The following is a 20990-nucleotide window of genomic DNA, read 5'->3' as shown; positions in this document are numbered from 1 at the left end:
GACTTGGAGCGGTTGCGAATGGATTGCCGCGGTGCAAGAGGGTGTGGTGTCTGCTGTGGCATGTGGAGCAGGTATGGGCGCTCGTGCAGTCTCGCTGCTGGTGCCCTCGGGCAAAACAGTTTAAACATAACTGCTTCCTCCTTATGTAGTCAGAGCGCCCATTTACATCCATTTCTAGGAAACGCGGACATAAGCGAATGGGGTGGTCCTCCCTCGAACAGAGATCGCAGCCCTTTTGGCTCGGAACCACTCGAGTCTCGTATGAAGTGAGCCTCCGAGCAGGGGCAGTAGGAAGTCCCGACCTTGGCGGAAATTGCACGGAGCCACTAGGCCTGACGTCGTCGATGGCCTCCAGAGTGCGATGGCGCTCTGTCAGGAAGTTATCTAACTCCTTCCATGTTGGAATCTCGGCCTTATTATGTACGGATTGCTCCCACATAGAAAGTGTGACCTTGGGGAGTTTTGACGAAATCATAAATACAAGGAGACAGTCCCAAGCCTCAACATTAACGGAGGACATTTCTAGGGCTGTCAAACAACTCTGAATGGTAGCTTGCAGCTCCTTCAGCGCGACCCCGGACTCTTGCGAAATAGCCTGGATGTTGAAAAGGATCTTCAACTGGCTGTTGACCAATAGCCGCCGGTTCTCAAAGCGGTCTGTGAGGCTTTGCCATGCGGCGACAAACCCCTCATGGGTAAGCGGAGCCTTAGAAACAATGGCGTGGGCGTCACCACTTGTCTTAGACAATAAGTGGAACAACTTCTCTACCGGGGTGAGCCGCGAGTTTTGGATGTAAATGGCCGTAAACAAGTCTCTGAAGGTGGGCCACCGAAGATAATCACCCGCGAAGACCTCGGTATCCACCGGAGGTAACCGGCAGCCTGTAGGCGCGGGCGTGTGGACATTGACGGGAGCCTGAGTGGATTGGGACGCAATTTTCTCCCGAAGCTGGGCAATACATCTCGAATAGACGGAGTAACAGTAGCTGTACTTCGCTTCCAGCACTGTCGAGGCGGCCGCATTGTCGTCGGACACGGCTAGCAAATCGGAGCAGCTCTCATAGCTCTTCTCCACCTTCTCCCATAGTGCCCGAATTTGGTCCCGATGAACTTCGCACATGTATTGGGATCTTACTTCCGTATCTCTGGCGCCCGGAGTATTAATGTTAGCCTCAAATTGGCTAATTCGATCTGTTGTGGCGATGAACTTTTTCAACGCCACTTCGACCGCACTTGGAGCCATTTTTGCGACGGAGTGAGTCTGCCTCTGTGAAGGACCGGGGGTTGTATTGACGGATTCGTCACTCCTTGCCCTTGGACTGGCACTGGTAGCCTTAGGCTTCAAAAGAGGCGTCCGCGGAGATGCGGATTGAGATCTGTCCAAACGGATGGCTGGGATCGAACGCGGCTTTTTGTCGTCTCCCGTGGGCATTCTCAGAGTCCAATTCGCTGATCAGCGCTTGTCGACTGACTCGCGCAACAGGTGCCCCGTACGAAGTGGTGGCCGGTCGCACTAATGCGATGAGAACGGTGAGATCGCGGATGAAAGGCAATTACAAGGAGCAAGTGCGAACTAGTGGCGCCGATGTGGAAAGGAAAGTCGTGTGCGGCACAATTCGAATGTGGAAAGAAAAACTTCAGGCACCAGAAAAAACCCAAAAGGAGACGAGGTTTGTTCGGATTGTAGGCGGATGTTGCCTGATGCGGAGTAGAAGCAGAGTTGGAGGCACGAAAAAATGGAAAAGGTACCGGAAAATTCGTGCTTGTTCGGAAAAAAATGATGACGGTCTATATATGTATGTATATTTCGACTTGTGTGGTTCGTACTGAATTTAATATATACTGAGATATTAAACTCTTCACTATTTTCGAATTTGCGGAGCCGGAAGGTGGACTTAACTTTGGCTTGAATTAAACACACAAAAATATAAATAATTAATTTTTGGCTAACTTTCGGATTTAAATATGATGGAGCCAGAAGGGTGGAGTTGAAAATCTTAATTTTTAATCAATTGAGGTTAATTATCACGAAGCTGGAACGGTGGAATTGAAACCTAAATATTTAATTAATTGAATTTAATTAACACGAAGCCGGGAAGATGGAATTAAAAACCGCGGCTCTATTCGGACAGAAGGTGGATAATTAAATTAATTAATTATAATTTTCCGATAATTAAATCTTCGACTTTAATTATTGAGTGGTCGGAAAGGTGAATTAAAAAACCTGGCCCTTTGCTCAAACGGAAAATAAGAATTAAATAAATTTTCGTAGTTATAATTATAAATACATAAATTTATAATTAATTGATTTTTTAATCTATTTTGTTATGCAGCCGGTTATGCCGTCGGCACCCTGTACGTACCTCAAAGAAAAATAAACAGAACCGAAAAACACAACACGGCTAGGTCGAGAATTTAAGCGACACAATCACGGATTTGTAGTGAAATGGCGGTTTATAATTGTTGGTTTTAGAGAATGTAAAATATTTTTTTTAAATTTTATCGGCTATATATTTCCTGAAATTGGAGGCAGAAAATATTTGGAAATTATATGGACATGCATGCAAGTAGGGCAAGGGCATGTGGGGCATATGATGGTACAGTAGAGCTTCGAGAAGTGGACTGTATATGTTAAATTTTATCGGTTATATATTTCCTGGAATTGAAGGCAAAAAATATATGAACATGCATGCAGGTACGGATATATGTAAGGGCATGTGGGCATATGTTGGCACAGTGGATCTTTGATAAGTGGACTGTATAATTGGGGGAACAGAAAAGTTATGTGGTGTAAAAAATGACACTGATTGAGGAAGATAAAAACAAATATTACGACAGCGGCGGACTGTTCGGTGAATTTGGAAATTCCGGAACTAATTCACACCGGTGGCCAATATTAATTATGCCTTCTTTTCGTCACCACACAATTTCACTGTTCACTTGCGAATTTTTCGCGGATTAATTGCACCAAAAAAATATGTATGTGCGTATGTATGTATGCGGATGCACATATGCCTCGACCGTTGGCAAGCGAATGGATAACGGAGAGGCCGAAAACGGCGAGGAATATGGGCAGCACACAAAACGGAGACGGATAGAAAAATTTGCCGAATTTTAAGATTATTATAAATTATTAGAAAATCTCAACCTGCCGTTGTGTCGGAAAACTCGGACTTGGAGTTGACACGGAGGGAAAAACACTCTTGCAGCAGTGTGAACGAAATTTAATGTTCGGATCACTGCTGAAGACCGGCAGAGAGATGGGGACGGAAAAATGTACTTATCTTTTGGCGGAACAATGCCGAGAACTGCTGGCAGAAGAAAATCCAGTAATTATCCGGCTCGAAGGACCAAAATGTGTAGGGGGGCGTGGTTCCGCAAATAGATCCCAGAAAAATTAGAATGTTGAAATAAGAAGTCGGGGGCGTCTTTCGGATGGTATAACGCGGTCAGCTTTATTCGGCTGCTTACATGAGATAACTTAACTTAGAAAAGCAAACAAGGCAAAAGTAATAGAAAAAATACGATCGACGACGGCCGACGAAGGAGCGAGAGCGCAAAGGGGGGCGAGCGCGGATGCGCTCTTCAGCTCGGGTGCGCTCTTCAGTGCTGGTGCGCTCTTCAGCGCGGGTGCGCTCTTAAAGTTGCGGCACAACGGCCCCTCACGTAAACAATAAGGATCGGCCAACTATATATATATCCGGTTTTAACTGCAAGGGTATATAAACTTCGGCTCCGCCCGAAGTTAGCTTTCCTTTCTTGTTCTAGTGTGAAACTCTCGAAATTTTTTTATATCCTTTTTTTTAGATTCGGCAGCCTCTTCCGACAACTTTCCTATCGAAACGAGGGCATAGCTGATAATTTCAGAACCGTGGACTAGAACTTTGTGAATGGATGGTGGAAGGTAATTTAGGCAATGGATAAAATTTAGAAAGAACTTGTGCGTTGTCAAGTGCAAAGTATTGATTTTATAGCCAGATGCCCTAATTAAAACACCTAATAAAAACATTTTTATCCAATCCTGTAATATCAGCAGACAATTTTGTATCGCTAAAAAATTTTCTTGCCGTATTTCCATCATTTGAAGTTCCACTATCTCCACTTCTTGGTTGGTCGACATGTAATCCCATTTGGGCGCCCTAAATAATTTGTTATCTTCTGGTGTAGATATTCGCCAATTTTTCATATGCAATCCATAGGAAAAATGCATGGAATATTACAAAAACCGAATATATGAGTGCAATGGATACAACCTAAATTCAAAATGTTCTTTTGTGATTTTTTTTCTAAACATATTTTCAAATACATAATTTTTTTTGCTTTTATATGTAGCATTTACAAGGAGATTTTTTCACATCCGTGAACCATTGTTAATTGCAAACGATGTGAAATTTTTATAGATTTGGTAAGTACTTTACATTTATATGACTCCAGTCTCTCAAGTATTTAGCTTCATCTTGAGTTAGAATTAGTTTTTGAAATTGGTACCTTATTGGTCTGCAGTAACGTTATGATGACGGTCGACGATTTTTTTAAATTACTTTGTGTTTTCTGGGAGCATTATTTTGAGTAATTACGAGGGTTGCTATATATATTTCTGGCCTAATACTGAAAATGCGAATATTTATGATTAAAAATGGTTTTATTGTTTTTCAAAGTATTCTCCAGAAAGACTTATACACTTTTGCATGCGCTCAAACCAAAGCACTTTGTCCACTCCGATTGAGACATCGTTCACCACGCAGGCGTCGAAAATCGTTGACCACGCATTTTTCTCTTGATGTGCGGGAATAAAAAGAAGTCATTGGGTGCCAAGTCAGGGCTGTATGGCGGATGATCCATCAATTCGACATTTTGGCCGGTCGAAAAGGCGCTGGTTTGAGCTGATGCTGACCACGCAGGCGTCGCAAATCGTTGACCACGCATTTTTCTCTTGATGTGCGGGAATAAAAAGAAGTCATTGGGTGCCAAGTCAGGGCTGTATGGCGGATGATCCATCAATTCGACATGTTGGCCGGTCGAAAAGGCGCTGGTTTGAGCTGATGTGTGAGAGCTCGCATTATCATGGTGCAGAATGATCCGTCTTCTCTTGTTCGTTTTTTGAATTTCTCCGAAGATTTCAGGCAAACAAATTGTGGTGCACCACTCAGAAGTGACCGTCCTACGTTGCTCAAGCGAGCCAGTCGCTACATGATCTGTTTTACCGAAGAAACAGGCCATTTGCTTCGAAGTGATTCTTCCATGAACTACTTTCGTTGGATTTGGTTCGTCTTCGAAGACCCACACGGTCGATTTCTGTTTTGTTTGGGCTCATAAGCATAGATCCATGAGTTGTCACCTTTGACGATCTTATAAACGTCTTTTGAAACACCGCAACTGTATTTTTTCAAATTTTTTTTGCAATAATCCATACGAGTTTCTTTTTGAGCGATTGTCAAATTGTGCGGGATCTAACGAGAACAACTTTTTTTTACGACCAAATGTTCATGCAATATCGAATGTATGCTGGTGGAAGAAATGACCAAGGATGCTATATCTCACGGCATGTCACATGACGATCTTGCATTATCAGTTCATGAACGGCGTCAATCTTCTCTGGAACAAAGACTGTATTTTGACGACCTTCGTCTTCGAGCGAGCGTCGGCCACGATTGAATTCATTATACCAGTTTTTCACAGTGCTATAATATGGGGCTCCATCGCCATACAAAGATTAAAGTTCATCGATGCACCCTTGTCGTGTTAATTCACGTCAAAAGCAGTGAAAAATGATTGCGCGAAAATGTTTACGAGTTATTTTCATTTTCTGGCAAATTGATTTTTACAAGTCACTGTAAACAACACAAATTATGGCCGTACGTGAAAACGTTCTGAGCACGTTTCTGCTAAAACATGTTAAACTTCCAAATAAAAAGTTAGATGGCGCCAGGCAACATTTAGTATGGCCTAAGCCAGAAATATATATAGCAGCCCTCGTAATTTGAGTGGTACATACGAAGTCACGAACAAACTTGAATTATCAATGTTATTTTTCAATGTTTTCTGTTTATATTCGGAATGACCACATGCCAATTGTCCTTGGATAATTATCGGACCTTGTCGCGAGATCGCGAAGTGGAAATATGGGATAATCTACACAGGCTCTACGTATATCAATGTGGAACGCCATTGGTGTCTCACTGCATCTCACTAGAATTCTCACAATACTTGAGCGAAAACCATAATGTCGTTATGCTACTAGTGGAAGCGCTTCTTACAAGCAAATAGAACTTTCAAATAAGAGGCTACAAAATCTACCGCACAGATCATCCAGAGGGGAAAGCCCACGGCGGAACCGGAGTTCTAATCAGAGAACACGTTAAACACAGTTTTCACAAAAGGTTTGTCACAAACTTCTCGCAGGCTACATCGATATAAATTCAGTGAAGTAACGGAAGCCTTTCAATCGCTGACGCTCCCCGCTTTTCAATCTCAGAAGGACAATTTGTCGACTTCTACAATTCAATTGGGAGTCTCCTGCCACTGGAGACTCCAATAAGGCCAATCATACTGGGGATAACGTCTAGTGACTCCCAAAGGAAGGCAAATGTGTCAAATAAACTGGACTATGTTTCCCCTGGAAGCCCCACATACTGGTCAACAGACTCACACAAGCTCCCAGACCTTATAGAATTCAAAAAGTTATTCCTCTGCCAACTACACCTTCATTCCGGCCGTATGAAATTAAAAAAGTCATAAGAGGTCTAAAACAAAAAAATGGTCCCGGTGGTGACCTACTGACGCCAAAGATGTTGATAAAACTTCCAAAATCCGTTATAGAGGTCGTCTTTAAACTATTTAATGGGATCATCAATATTGTCTATTTCCCAAAAACGTAGAAGAAATCCATTATATGAATGATACCGAAGCCTGAAAAAGACCACACAATTCCGAGTTCGGTCCGACCAATAAGACTTCTATCTTGTTTGTCTAAATTGTTTGAATAATGCTTGTTAACTCGCATAATACCATTTGTGGAAGCTTACAATATTATCCCGGCACACCAACCTCGCTTCCGAAGAAACCATGAAACCATCGAGCAGCAAGAATACTGTAGCCCTATTTTTCTGGACGTATTTATATAAAGATTTCTATAGTCTATAGATTTAGACCGAGTTTAACTTCATGGACCCATGCACAAATTTGAAAATTTTTGCTAACATACATGCAACGCATCTACTTCAGGCGACTACATCATCAAAGCTGGTGTTCCAAGAGGAAGCACACTCGACCCTTGTCTATATGTTTTGTATTTTGCGGATATTGCTACGAACGCACAACTAACAACATCAACGTTTGCCGACGATATCCTTATTCACTCCAGATGCCCAACACAAGCAACAAACCAACTCGCTAATCATCTTAGCGTAGTGGAAAGGTGGCTGTCTGTCTAGCGCATTAAAATGCTTTAACTAAACGGTATGCAGATCCCTCAAGCTATCGAAGAAACGTACCTTGGCGTCACACTTGATTGAAGGCTAAGTTGAAGAATGCAAAAAGATGCACCTAAAACCATAAGCTAGCAGCCTAAACTAACAATCGCCACTGTGCCTGGGCTACAGGGTAATACTTAAATTCAATCCTAAAGCCAATCTGGACGTATGGATCCCAGCTGTGGGGGAACGCGCGCAGCAGCAACATAGTCATCATGCAGCGCGCACAATCAAAAATCTTGAGAACTATCACTGGGGCACCTTGGTTCGAAACGAAAACATCCACCGGGATCTGGACATCCTCGCAGGGATAGACTAAATTCAAAAGCAAACAGAGTCCTACAAAGAAAAACTGTCTTCGCACCCAAATTTCCTCGTTCTGGGATTGACTCTGGTTTCACTGGGATTGACCAACCCAGCAATTCCGAGTATCCACCGCTGAACGTAGGGAGCGGCAGAGGAGGCAGCACTTGAAAACTTTGACCTAACCCTGGGTCAGCATGGTGGACATTCCGTTGGCAAGGGTGGAGTGGGCAGCAATTCGAGAAGAGCGAAGGGTCATCCCATGCTCAATTTCGGCCAGCATCGTCGCTACGAGCTCCGAAACAGTCCATCGAAGGTCACTGCTGATCTGCAAAATTTCCAAATCCTCAAGTTCCCCGTGGATGGCCTTGAAGTCGCTGAACATGGTGGCTATCTGACTCTGTCGCACGTGTAGCAAGGCATCATCCACCTTGGAAACAGGCTAAAGAGCTCCTTGGATCCTCTGTAAGTCCTGGAGAATACCCAGGGTCTTGCACTTTAAAATAACACTACGGGTTGGAGTGGATGCTCCTGCGGCGGCGCCGCTGGAGTTCATAACTTATTGTATAAAGTTCCGAACAACCGAAGTAAATTTTATTTGCTCGCGGCGAACACGATCTATCCCAGTGTGCGCTCAGAACCGTAGCTGAATTGTGGAATGTATATTGGATCGTAAATATGTATGTGTGCTTGCGAACTAACGTTTATGTTTCTGTCTGTATTTTTGTACAATATATTATATATTATAATTTGTTTATTATTATAAACAAACGTATAAAACGTGTTCACATAACACTGTTTACAAAATTGTTTTGTTTTTGTTTATGTGTATATATATTTAAATAAATTAACGATCACGCCGGGGTTCACCAATGTTTGGTCATTGATAATTTTCAATGCCAGTAAATAAAAATCAGAATTTAATTAAGTTAAATGTTATAAACTTTATTTGGGCTGCATATGAAATAAGGATTTATGTAAAATATTTGAAATCCAATTTAGGATGCGAGCGCAATAAGAAAACGAACGAGAGTGGCGCCAACCTTCCAAAATAGGCTGAGCGGATGCTCGCTAACTTTAAATGCCGAAATACTAAAGCCGAGCAGCCGAAAGAGAGTCGGCTTGCGACCAACAAAACGTCAGTTAATTATTAATTATTATGTTTAAATTAGTTGTTAGCTGCTTGACCCGACATTCTCCCCCCAGTTGGGGCTTCTACTCCAACTTCATCCTTAAGAGGCAAAAGGCACAGTTTAGTCACTGCTCGCTTGGTAACTCCAGATGAGGTTTTTTTCACCGCCACTCGAAAGATTCCATCTCGACCAGGGATTAACTCCATTATTCTGGCAAGTGGCCATTTCATCGAAGGTAGATTCTCGTCCTTTACTAGCACCACATCGTTCGGAGCCAGGGCAGGACCGGAGGCTCCAACAAAGTTGGTTGCGTTGTCCGACCAAATATGTTGAGGCCTTCGGCGGGTGCATATAAACCGCTTCAAAGCCTGTAAAAAAGACATTGTGGACAGAGCCCTTACAAGCTCCAGATGGACGGCTTTGGTAGCAAAACAAATAAAAATGCTTAAGTAACATTTTACTTGAGCCTCATTGCGCACTTCCGGCTTATAATAGAACGGCCCACAAAAATCCACACCAGTGACTCCAAAGACCTGGGAGCCGCTAACTCTCTGCTCCGGGAGATCAGCCATAATGTGCTCCAACAACCGAGGCTTAGTCCGGAAGCATCGGATGCATGTGTGTATTGCCTTCGTCACGGGTTTTCTCCCCCCAATTGGCCAATATTGGGACCGAATAATTGCTAACAGCGCGCGAGGTCCCGTGTGTAAATTTCGCTAATGCAAGTCAACAATTATAGCCAGCGTAACAGGATGACTTCTTGGAAGAATAATTGGATGCTGACTATCAAAATCCAACGACGAATTTTTTCGACGCGCAACAGACCAAATTTATCCAAGAAGGGAGAGGATCCCTGCCACTATTTTTTTTCCATTTTGAAGCGCCTTTATGTCCTCCAAAAATGCACATGCTGCACTAGACGCAATAACAGATGTGTTCCAGATTTTATATCGCTAGCCGTGACACCGTTGTGGCGAATTCGTTTGGAAAACTTGTACACGTTAGCGAATACCCTCTGCAGAGCTGGAAACGAATTAGCGTACTTAGAAACCGCTGTTATATCCACGTTCGGAGACTGAATGAGCAAAACCCTTGCACGTAACTCCAGGGTTGATCTCTCAGATGGGACCGCGGTTGGCCACGCCTCTTGGGATCCAATGAGAAACGGAGGACCGTGAGACCACAGTTTATTCTCAACCAATTCATTGGGGAGAGCACCACGCGACAGGATGTCTGCTGGGTTCAAAGAAGTGAGAACATACCGCCACTCCATTTCTCTAGTTAGCCTCTGAATGGTCGAAACTCGATTGGCGTTAAACATTAAACCGAGAGGGTTCTTCTCGAATCCAAGACAGAGCCACAGCAGAATCGCACCAGCAAAAATACTTTCCAACGTAGACCTTCAACTGCTCTACTTCCGACATAAGTCGAGCCAACAACTCGGCTCCCGATAACTCCAGCTTAGGCACCGTAACAGTCTTTAACGGCGCAACTCGGGACTTCGAGCAGAGTAAAAAGCTTTCAGATCCTGCGCCCTTGGACACGACATAAACGCATGCCCCATACGCCTCAATGCTGGCGTCACAGAATCCATGGACCTCCACCTCGGATTTCGATGTTAGCGCCCATCTAGGGAATTCGGCGCGCTGCGTACTAACAAAGCTGCTACAAATTATATTCCACTCGCAGTAAAGAGCTTCAGGAAGACTTTCATCCCAGGACAACTTTTCACGGCACAGTTTCTGGAGAAAGATCTTTGCCTTTGAAATTGCAGGACCAACAAGGCCTAATGGGTTATAAAGCCGAGCGACTGAAGAAAGCAGGATGCCCCTAGTGGGCTTGGAGATTGACTAAATCCCTTTAAAGGAAAATATCAAGCGGACAGTTGCAGGATCCCAAGCAAGACCCAGTGTCTTTGTGAAGTTGCTGCCATCATCAAACCTTAGGAAAGACTCCCGATCTTCTTCAAACACCTTATCCAGCACGTCAGCAACATTGGAGCACCACTTCCTTAACCGAAATTGGCCTTTGGCAAGGATCCCGGATGTTTGCTGCATTATGCTAATAGCTTCATCTATAGAGTCGCCTCCGGAAAGTAGATCATCCACATAAAAGTCGCGACGCAGAATTTCGGCCCCCTTTGGAAACATTAATTGCTCATCATCTGCCAACTGATGCATTGTCCAAACTGATAAAAATGAGGCAGGCTTCGTTCCATAGGTGACAGTATCCAGCTTAAAAATCTGTATTTCATCCTGGGTGGAATCCCGCCAAAGAACACATTGAACATAGCTGTCTTCAGGAAAAACCTCAGGAATATCTCCAGTAATGGCAACCCGATGGCATCGGAACCTTAACAGAATATGCAGTAACTTTGGCTTAATAACTGGGCCAGACATCAACACGCCATTCAATGAACATCCAGAAGTGGTGACAGCAGATCCATCAAAAACAACGCTGAGCTTGGTTGTTGAACTGTCCTCCTTTAAAACACAATGGTGTGGCAGAAAGTATTGGCCAGTGACGCTCGCATCAGCAGAGACTGGAGACATGTGACCAAGCTCCAAATTCTCAGGCAGTATATTGCTCCTTCAATTGAGGACGGCGACAGAGCTTCCTTTCGAGGGAAAAAATCGTCGAACGGCTTGGGGGTAAGAGTCGCATTTTAACGGAAGCCTCACAGCGTAAGCGCCGGAATCCAGCCGAGCAACATGTTGCACGAAATGCGCATCGCAATCTAGCTCTTCCTTCGTCCGGTTCACAATAGGCTCGGAGCAGTCTTCGATTTCCCAACACCGGCGGAGCAGAGAATGCAACTGATCATCCAGGATTGTTGCACACTCCAAAACATCCTTGTGGGCAGTGGAAACGAATGATTTTCTCTGGACATGTGAACCGCCTCCACACACGACCCATCCAAGTCGGGTTTTCTGCAGTAATGGCAGCCAGCTGGGAGCTTAATTTGCTGACTGTCTCCGATAAGAAGGTCGATGCGCTGTGGGTGGAAAAATTCAGGATCAGCCAAACAAAGATTGCCAGGAATATTCGAACTGGAGAAATCCAAACTGAAGCTAAGCAGCAGGTCTGTGATATTGGCGGCGATGACGGCGTTGACCAGGGCTGAGTATTCGAAGCAGAAGAACATCAACAGAGAATCCAGCTGTCGCAAAGCCGTTATCGCCAATACCAGACACCGCCATGAATGATTTGTACCTCCGGAGCTGCAGCTGACTTGCCAGCCGGGAAGTGATCACGTGGACCTCCGATCCAGAATCCAACAGAGCTCGGCATGAAACAAGGGATCCAGCGCGACTACGAACAAGAATGTTCGCTGTAGCAAGCAACGATGTATCGCCGCTGCGTCCTTGAGCAACTAGTGCATTAGCAGTAGACGGCGAAGAGGCTCGGCGACCTCGGCTATGGCTGACGAGGGAGGACCAACCAAAAGGTTGGACGCTAGATGACTGTGGCTCCAGAAAATGCAACAGGCTGTGATGCCTCCTTCCACAACTGCGACCATTAGCAGCGAGGCACTCAGGCATGTGATGGCCCGTTTGCAGATACTTCCGACAAAGACCGAGTCGCCTGGCCTCACCAAGGCGGATCTCAGGGGGCATTGATAGAAATCGGGGGCGTGCAGACATTATATGGGACAACCCACCGCATAAAGCACAGGCAGAGGGAAGCGAATTAATAACAATAAAATGTCATAGGATAACTCCAGGGGTTAAGTTTTGTTGGGTTTTTATTTAGAAGGTGCATCTGAGGTGCCGCTCCAACGATCAAAATGTCTCTATTCTTTTACAATATTTTTTAAGTCTAAGTAAGGCTAAGTCTCGTTGCAGCGCTGCTCGCAGGCGGCGGCAGAGAGACGGCTATGTACTTATGTATAAAGGAATATAATTATATACGTTGTTATGCGCTCTCAAGTGGAGGCGCGAGGGGTATGCTGACACTAGCACTTTCTGTGTGCGGGCTAAGCCATAACGATCGGTTCATATTTCGGCCACTTAGGGATTCAATATATGTGCATACTACATCTCCCTCCTTTTGAAAAATAACGTAATATAATGAAGTTATTTTTATAATAAAAATTTCTAATTAGTACACCTTTTTTTTTTTTTTTTTTTTGTTTGTTTTATGTTGTTAGAATCAACGAAAATGAAATTATTAAAAGAAGATGTGTATTTATTTATCTATGTATGTGTGTCTTTGTATGGCCATACTAAGTGTAATTTATGAAATAAAGATTTTTAATCTATCCTTATGAACTGTTTGTTTCTTATGTTTATTATTTGTTATTACTATGTTATCTCTATTTCTATTTCCGTTACAATATACGGACCTGTATGTTTAGGATCTAACTTATGACCTGTCTCGTTTTTTAATAAAACTTTGTCACCTACTGATATATCTATATCCCTTACTTTATGATCGTATAGTAGTTTATTTCTATTCTTATTTGCTTCTAACATAACTCTAGCTCTTTTATAGGCTACTTCTAATCTATACTTATTCTCCTTAGCATAGTCATCAATATTATATAGTGCTTCTACACTATCTATGCTATTAAAATGTTTTGGCAAATTACTTGTTTTACCGAATACTAGCTCATATGGACAATATGTATGTGCCATAGAGGGGGTCGTGTTGAAACAGAAGACAAAATATTGAAGCCATACGTCCCAAACGTAAGATCGTATGTATTCATTGAAAGTTCTATGACTTCTTTCTATTGTTCCAACTGTCTGGTGGTGGTGTGCTGTGGATGTAAAATTTTCAATATTTAAATATTTGCACAAATCGTCTTTAATTGAATTCTTACATTCTGTTCCCATGTCCGTAATGAACGTCTTCATTGGTCCGTACTTCAAGATCAAAAATTCAATTATTGCTTTAGCGACAGTATTGGCATTTTTATTCGAAACAGGTATGGCAACTAAATCACATATTAAAGTGACTGCATACTCATTGCCATTTTCTGATTTTGGCAGTGGCCCAATAGTGTCCACTATCACTCTCTCGAAAGCATTTATTGGTGTGTCTGTAATTGTTAAAGGGGTCTTTGTGTGATTAGTTATTTTGGATTTCTGCCATTTTTGACATTTTCTTACGTACTCAGTTATATCTTTAGACATGCTTTTCCAGTAATAGTGTCTTTTTACTTTGGCCAAAGTTTTTGATATGCCAGTATGACGTCCATGAATTGGATCATCATGAAATGTAGACAAAATTACTTCTTTTTCTTTTAAATTTGTTATTTGGGTCACCGGGTTGAGTAGCGCTACTCCTAATGTTTTCAATATTTTATTGCCCATTAATTTAAATTTATCTATTGAAGTATAGTCAAAGATATTTTCCCACGGTGCCACTTTGAGTTGCCTGATTTTATGTATACCGGCTTGCATTTCAAGCCTTTGATCTAAAAAAATTGATCTAAATCAATAACTCCATTAGTATATAAATCGCTAACATCATATTTTGCAGTAATTTTTCTGCCTTGTTTAGATAAGCATAACCTATTTTTTATCTGCAAGGTGACTACTTTACGTACTTCATCATTGTTTATGACGTCGTATACGTTGGGCTTAGAAGCTTTATTTAAAGATTGCATTGGCAATTCTTGTTCTTGATTTTCCGCGCGGAATTTTCGTCTACTTTGATATCTAGTAGTGACTTTTAATATATTTCTAGTTATGTTTTGTAGATCTTTGATGGTTATTCTTGATAACGCATCAGCTACATGATTATCTTTTCCCTTTAAATATTCGACTGTAAAGTCGTATTCTTCTAGTTCGAGCCTCATACGTGTCAGTTTAGAACTGGGGTTGGTCATTGAGAAAAGGTATATTAAAGGTCTATGGTCTGGTCTTATTAAGAAATGTGTTCCATATATATATGGTCTAAAATATAATATCGCCCAGTGAATTGCAGCTAATTCCTGCTCAGTAGTAAATTTGTTACTTTCACCTTTTGTAAATGCTCTTGATGCGTATGCAATGGGAAGTTGGAGACCATAATGATTTTGAGTTAAAACCGCTCCACATGCTTGCTTACTTGCATTTGTTATTATACAGAATTCTTTAGTGAAATCTGGATATTGTAGCAAGGTAGGTTCCATAAGTTTTGTTTTTAAGTATTGGAATGCTTTTTCACACTCATCCGTCCATTTAAAAGGAACATTATTTTTACATAATCTTGTTATGTGCCGTGAATAATCGTCGAAATTTTTTATAAAACGTCTATAATAGTTACAGAATGCTACGAAACGTCTAGCACTGTTCGCATCGTGCGGAACTGGGTAATTCTTAATGACATCGTATTTCTTGTCAGCTGGAAGTATTCCTTTATCAGTGCATTTATGACCTAGAAAAGTCACTTCATGCATAAAAAATTAACATTTTTCTGAATGTAGCTTTAGGTTGAATTTCCTACATTTCTCAAAAACATCTGTTAAGTTTTTAAGCATATGTTTTTCGGAACAACCGATTACTATTAAGTCATCCATATAAAGAAACGCTTGAGAAGGTTCTAGACCAGAGAACGCAATAGTCATCATACTCTGAAACAAATTAGGAGCTATTTTTAATCCGAAGGGTAATCGTGTGAAGCGATATGAGCCGTTGCTCGTTGAAAAAGACGTTAGGTATCAATTCTAGGTAATGGGAATTTATCAGATAGTAATTTTTTATTAATCTGGCGGTAGTCAATTACTAATCGCCATTTCTTTACCTTTGATCCGGGGGATGATTTCTTAGGAACAAGTAACAATGGGCTATTCGGATACTGACGGTTCGACAATCCCGTCTGAGATTAATCTTTCTACTTGCTTTTGTATTTCGTTCACCTGGGCTTCGATAGTTCTTTATATAAACTGGTTCATCATCTTTTAATCTCAGTTTCTGTTTATAAAAATTATTTGTGGTTATTGATGCGGTTTCCAATCCGAATATATCGCTATACTATCGCGGGTGCATAGGCTAGTAAGCTGAGACTTGAACTGTGGAGGGAAGTTTTTTGATAGTTGTGATAGTACGGATTTTTTTCTATTGTCTGGATTTGTGTTGGATTGTCTGGATCGTAGTTCGAAAGTGATTCATATGTTAGATTATCTGTGCCCACTACTTGGTCGGTATTTGTTGCGTTTAACAGTCTTATGAAGGAATTATTGGATGTTGCTATGGTATTTGCAACGTAAATACCATGTTGAATTTCCTGATTTGGAATTAATACACTGTCTGCTCTTGAATTAAGTTCAATTTTCCGAATAACTTGGGATCTTGCTGGCGGAAGAATTGAATTATTGCCAGAACTATGAGCTATTGGTACTTTAATTGGAAATTTTAAATTATTGGGTCTAATTATAAGCCAATCTTCAGATGGCTTGAAGTCTAATTGACAGTTGTATTTTTTGATAAAGTCGATGCCTATTATCCATCGCATGGAATTGGGAAATGTGAATTTAGGATATGAAAATCGTGTGGAATTATGTATTTGGTTGCCTGTATCTCTATAGAAACTAAACCTTTGGATTTTATTATTTCTTGACTTATGCCTTTTATGTCTATGATGTAATCATCTTGGATGTTTTGGAAATTATCCGAAGTTTCTTTTAAAATGGAAATGGGTGCACCTGTGTCTATTAAAAATATAAGTTCTTTCCCAGTAGCTACATTAAAAAATGAAACGAATATATTTTGGCTGAGATTAATGGTGTGAACTCTGACTTCATTTATTGTTGAGTATTTAAAGGGTTTTGGGAGTTTTCCGATGTGTTTTGGTTATTATTTTGGGTCATTCTTACATTGCCTTGGTTATTGCTATTGTTGCCTCGGTTGTTGTTGTTATAATTATCGTTGTTGTAGTTATTGTGGTTGTAGTTATTGTGATTACCACGAAAACTACCTCTATAACTTCCACGTCCGCGATTTGATCCGCGCTGTGGATAATTCTTATAATATAGGACAGTGTTTGACTGCCCAGTTGCTTCAGTGCAACTATTGACAAATTTGGAAACGACTTCATTTATAGTACTGAATGTGCCAGCTTGCATGATAAGTTTTACCTTATCGATTGTGCAGTTTTTAGTCATTGCTTTGACTGCATGCTGCATGGAACAACTCCTGGCTAGCTCTAAAGATAAACCATCTGATATATATGCACCTTCTAAGGCTTTCGTCATCTGCTCAATTTCTTGTGTGTATTGGTTAGCAGTTGTATTGCGCTGCTGTAGGTTCACTAGCTTCGCTGATAATACCTCAACAGTTTCGCCTTTGACGTTGCTTCTTAGTCTGGCAATCACCTCAGTAATTGTTGTTTCATTACCGATTAGATTTCTGGCGACACCTTTTAGCTTTGTTTTAATAATGGAGACAGCTAATTCTTCGTGCTCGCCTTTTATTGATTGTATTATTTGTAAAGCATCAATGAAACTTGTTAAATTTTCAGCCTTACCATCAAAAACTGGTATAAGCTTAGATGCTGTATTAATAAAATCAATATCTTAATAGCTTCTTGGATTCTCTGTAAGTCCTGGAGAATACCCAGGGCCTTGTACTTTAAAATTGGAGTGGGGTTGGAGTTGGAGTGGGTCGGAGTGGGTGCTCCTGTGACGGCACCGCTGGAGTTCATGATTGATTATATTAAATTCCGAACAACCCGAAGTAAAATTTATTTGCTCGCGGCGAACACGATCTTTCCCACTGTACGCTCAGAACCGTAGCGGAATTGTGGAATGTATATATATATGAAGCTATGTGCGAGCGAATGCACTTGCGTTGTGGAACGTATGTTTGTATGAAGTCTATGCGCGGGCGAATGCACTTGCGTTGTGGAACGTAAATATGTATGTGTGTTTATGTTTACGTAACGTTTATGTTTATGTCTGTATGTATGTATAATATATTATATAATATAATTTGTTTATTATTATGAACAGACTTATTAGCCACGTATAAAAATTGTTCACGTAACACTGTTTACAAAATTGTTTTGTTTTAGTTATTTGTTTATGTTTCATATGTAAATATATTAACGATCACGTCGGAGTTAAATTGATAATTTTTAATGCTTTTTAATTTTAGTAAATAAAATCAGCTTGTATTAAGATAAACGTTATAAATATAAATCTTTATTTGGGCCGCATATGAAATTGTGATATATGTTTCAATATGTGAAATCCAATTTAGGGTGCGAGCGCAATAGAAAGACGAATAAGAGTGGCGCCAACCTACCAGTATAGGCTGAGCGGATGCTTGCTAACTTTAAATGCCGAATTAGTAAAGCCAAGCGGCCGAAAGAGAGTCGGCTTGAAACCAACAATACATCAGCTTATAATTAATTATTATGTTTAAACTAGTCGCTTGCTGCTTGACCCGACATAGACATAGAAGGTGGTTTCAACAACATCCTGCCATGCTCGATAATCAATGCGCTGACGAGACTAGGAATAAATGATTAATCCGTACGCCTTATAAAGCCAATCTTGGTAAACAGGACTGTTGAGGCGTCATTAGGAGGAGAATCTATTCAAAGTTTCGTCAGATGAGGCACTCCGCAAGGAAGTGTACTCTCACCCCTACTGTGGAACGTGGCGGTTAATAGCCTGCTACAATCCCTAGAAGGTGGTGGTTGCAAGGTTATTGCTTATGCGGATGATGTCGCAATTGCCTTCTCTGGAAAAGTGGGGGCCAAGATAGCCACGCTATCGGCAATAAGGCTACGCGAGACGGGCATATGGAAAAGGACCAACTGTGGACATACCAAGTTGGACCTACATCACTGCACTTCAACGGGGGCTACAGACTACTGTATACCTGTTGATCATCCCACTTTAAAATATAAGGTATACATTCTGTTTAGGTTAGGGGCCGTTGTGCCGCCGCCCATCTGAGCTAAGAGCGCATCCACGCTGAAGAGCGCATCCGCGCTGAAAAGCGCATCCGCGCTGAAGAGCGTTTCTATCCTAAGTTAAGTTAGTTACATGTATGCAGCAGAATAAAGCTAACGTGAATGCTCCCTTTTTTTACAATAATTAATATTATAATTTTGTCCAAAAGTGTGCAACGCAGTGAAGGAGACATCTCCGACCCTATAAAGTATATATATTCTTGATCAGGATCACCTCCTGAGTTGATATGAGCATGTCCGTCTGTCCGTCTGTCTGTTTCTACGCGAACTAGTCTCTCAGTTTTAAAGCTATCGTCTTGAAACTTTGCACACACCCTTCTTTCCTTTCACTTAGTATATAAGTCGGAACGACCGGGATCGGCCGACTATATCCTATAGCTGCCATATAACTGATTGATCGGAAATGGTATAACTTTGGTGTTTTTAGAGTTAGAGAGTTCAAATTTGACAAGAGTGCTATTTTTGGCAAAACATTACGACATGCCAAATTTCATAAGGATCGGCCGACTATATCTTATAGCTGCCATATAACTGAACGATCGGAAATGACCCAACTTTCGTTTTTTTGAAGATAGAAAGCTGAAATTTAATACAGATTCTATTTTTGGTCAGTTGATCCAACGTACTAAATTTCATAAGGATCGGCCGACTATATCCTATAGCTGCCATATAACTGAACGATCGGAAATGACCCAACTTTCGTGTTTTTGAAGATAGAAAGCTGGAACTTGGTACAGATTAAATTTTGATCCATCCTACCAAATTTCATAAGGATCGGCCAACTATATCCGATGTTTGCGATATATATCCGGTTTTAGCTGCAAGGGTATATAAACTTCGGCTCCGCCCGAAGTTAGCTTTCCTTTCTTGTTGATGTGGGATTTGTCCCTCTGTGCCTTCTACGACCACATCTGGAATCTTTTTGCGGCAGCATCGCCCCCCAACACATTCCAGCAAGGGAGGAATGGGCCACACAAATCCCGGGACCAGCCAGTTTCCATTGCGAACGGCTGTAGTGTGTTCCAAGCAATAGTAATAGCTATCGGATACAGATACAGATACAATCTGTATCTTCTCAGTCAGTCAAAGCTCTTGACGGATTTTCATCCAACTCCAGGACAGTGAACTGTCGACTGTCGCATATCTCTTAATAATATGGCAGAACAGTATGACATCCACCTTATATGGGTGCCGGACATAAGGACCACGAGGGAAATTGCGCCGCTGACAAAGCTGGTAGGGGCAGGTACTATCAATCCTCTCCTCCCGGAGAAGGAACCAGTAGGCATTTCCATAGCTACGTGCAGGCTAAAATGTAGGGATCCCTTTGACCGCGTAGCACTGAGGAAATGGAGAAATCTCCAAAACTGCAGGAACTCACTCATAATATGGCCTATCCGCTCTAGGAAAAGATCAATGATGCTTATCGCCCTCAACAGGCAGCACTGCAGTCTGGCAGTCAAGACCATCACGGGACATTGGTTAATAGAAGCACACGCAGCTAGATTAGCGGTGCCACATTAAGATTACTGCAGGAGCTGTGGGGATGTAGAAGAGGAAGAGACGGTCGCACACCTCCTGTGTCATTCTGTGTCATTGCCCTGCGCTGGGGCGCAGCCGACTCAATTTCTTTGGTGCAGCAGCACTCTCGGACCTAACAGACCTCGCGGAGATCGCTCCACTCAGACTAATAACCTTCATTCGTGAATCTGGATGGGACCGCAAGCTGCCGCAGTCAAGATAGCATATAGTGGGCACAGTAGTAGATAGGAGGGGGAAGGTCCCCGTGTAGGACCTCTTGCCTGTGCGGTATCACAAGGAGCCCCAGCGGCTCAAGTGGAGGGGGTGTCAGTGACTGGCCCGGCATCGCCGCCTCAACCTAACCTAACCTATACCAAGGAAGTTCTTAAGATTTTCATACCCTCACTGCGGCATAAATAATATCAGTACTATTAAAAAGGGCAACCAAGAATTTAGTATACCAATCATTTTTTGGTCATATAGGTTTTTTTTTTTTTTTTTGTTTTTTTTTACCGGTCTTTCAGAATTTGGAAATGGCTTGTGCATCAATAAGAGCATCAGCTAGCATTCCTGTATTCATCATAAAGCTTAGAGGCCCAGACGACCGAGGGGCGCTCAAGAAACGATTTGTTAGAATATATTAAGTTATTTG

At 41.8% G+C, this 20990-nt stretch overlaps 1 protein-coding gene and 1 long non-coding RNA gene across 2 annotated transcripts in view; both read left to right on the top strand.

The window, feature by feature from the left end:
• The window catches only part of Arl4 (ADP ribosylation factor-like 4), a 40296-nt gene extending 36269 nt beyond the window's left edge, over window positions 1-4027 (top strand). The window contains exon 5 of the mRNA XM_017250542.3: window positions 3808-4027. Within this exon, the coding sequence (XP_017106031.1) occupies window positions 3808-3858 (51 nt within the window). The 3' untranslated portion in view covers window positions 3859-4027. The remainder of the gene's footprint in view (window positions 1-3807) is intronic.
• The window catches only part of LOC138926845 (uncharacterized), a 161775-nt gene that overhangs the window by 37845 nt on the left and 102940 nt on the right, over window positions 1-20990 (top strand). The gene's annotated exons all lie outside the window — the stretch shown is intronic.

Source organism: Drosophila bipectinata, chromosome 4 (assembly GCF_030179905.1).
Source record: "Drosophila bipectinata strain 14024-0381.07 chromosome 4, DbipHiC1v2, whole genome shotgun sequence".
Lineage (NCBI taxonomy): Eukaryota > Metazoa > Arthropoda > Insecta > Diptera > Drosophilidae > Drosophila > Drosophila bipectinata.
The sequence above is the reverse complement of the archived record's forward strand: the minus strand, read 5'-3'. Positions and strand labels throughout refer to the sequence as shown.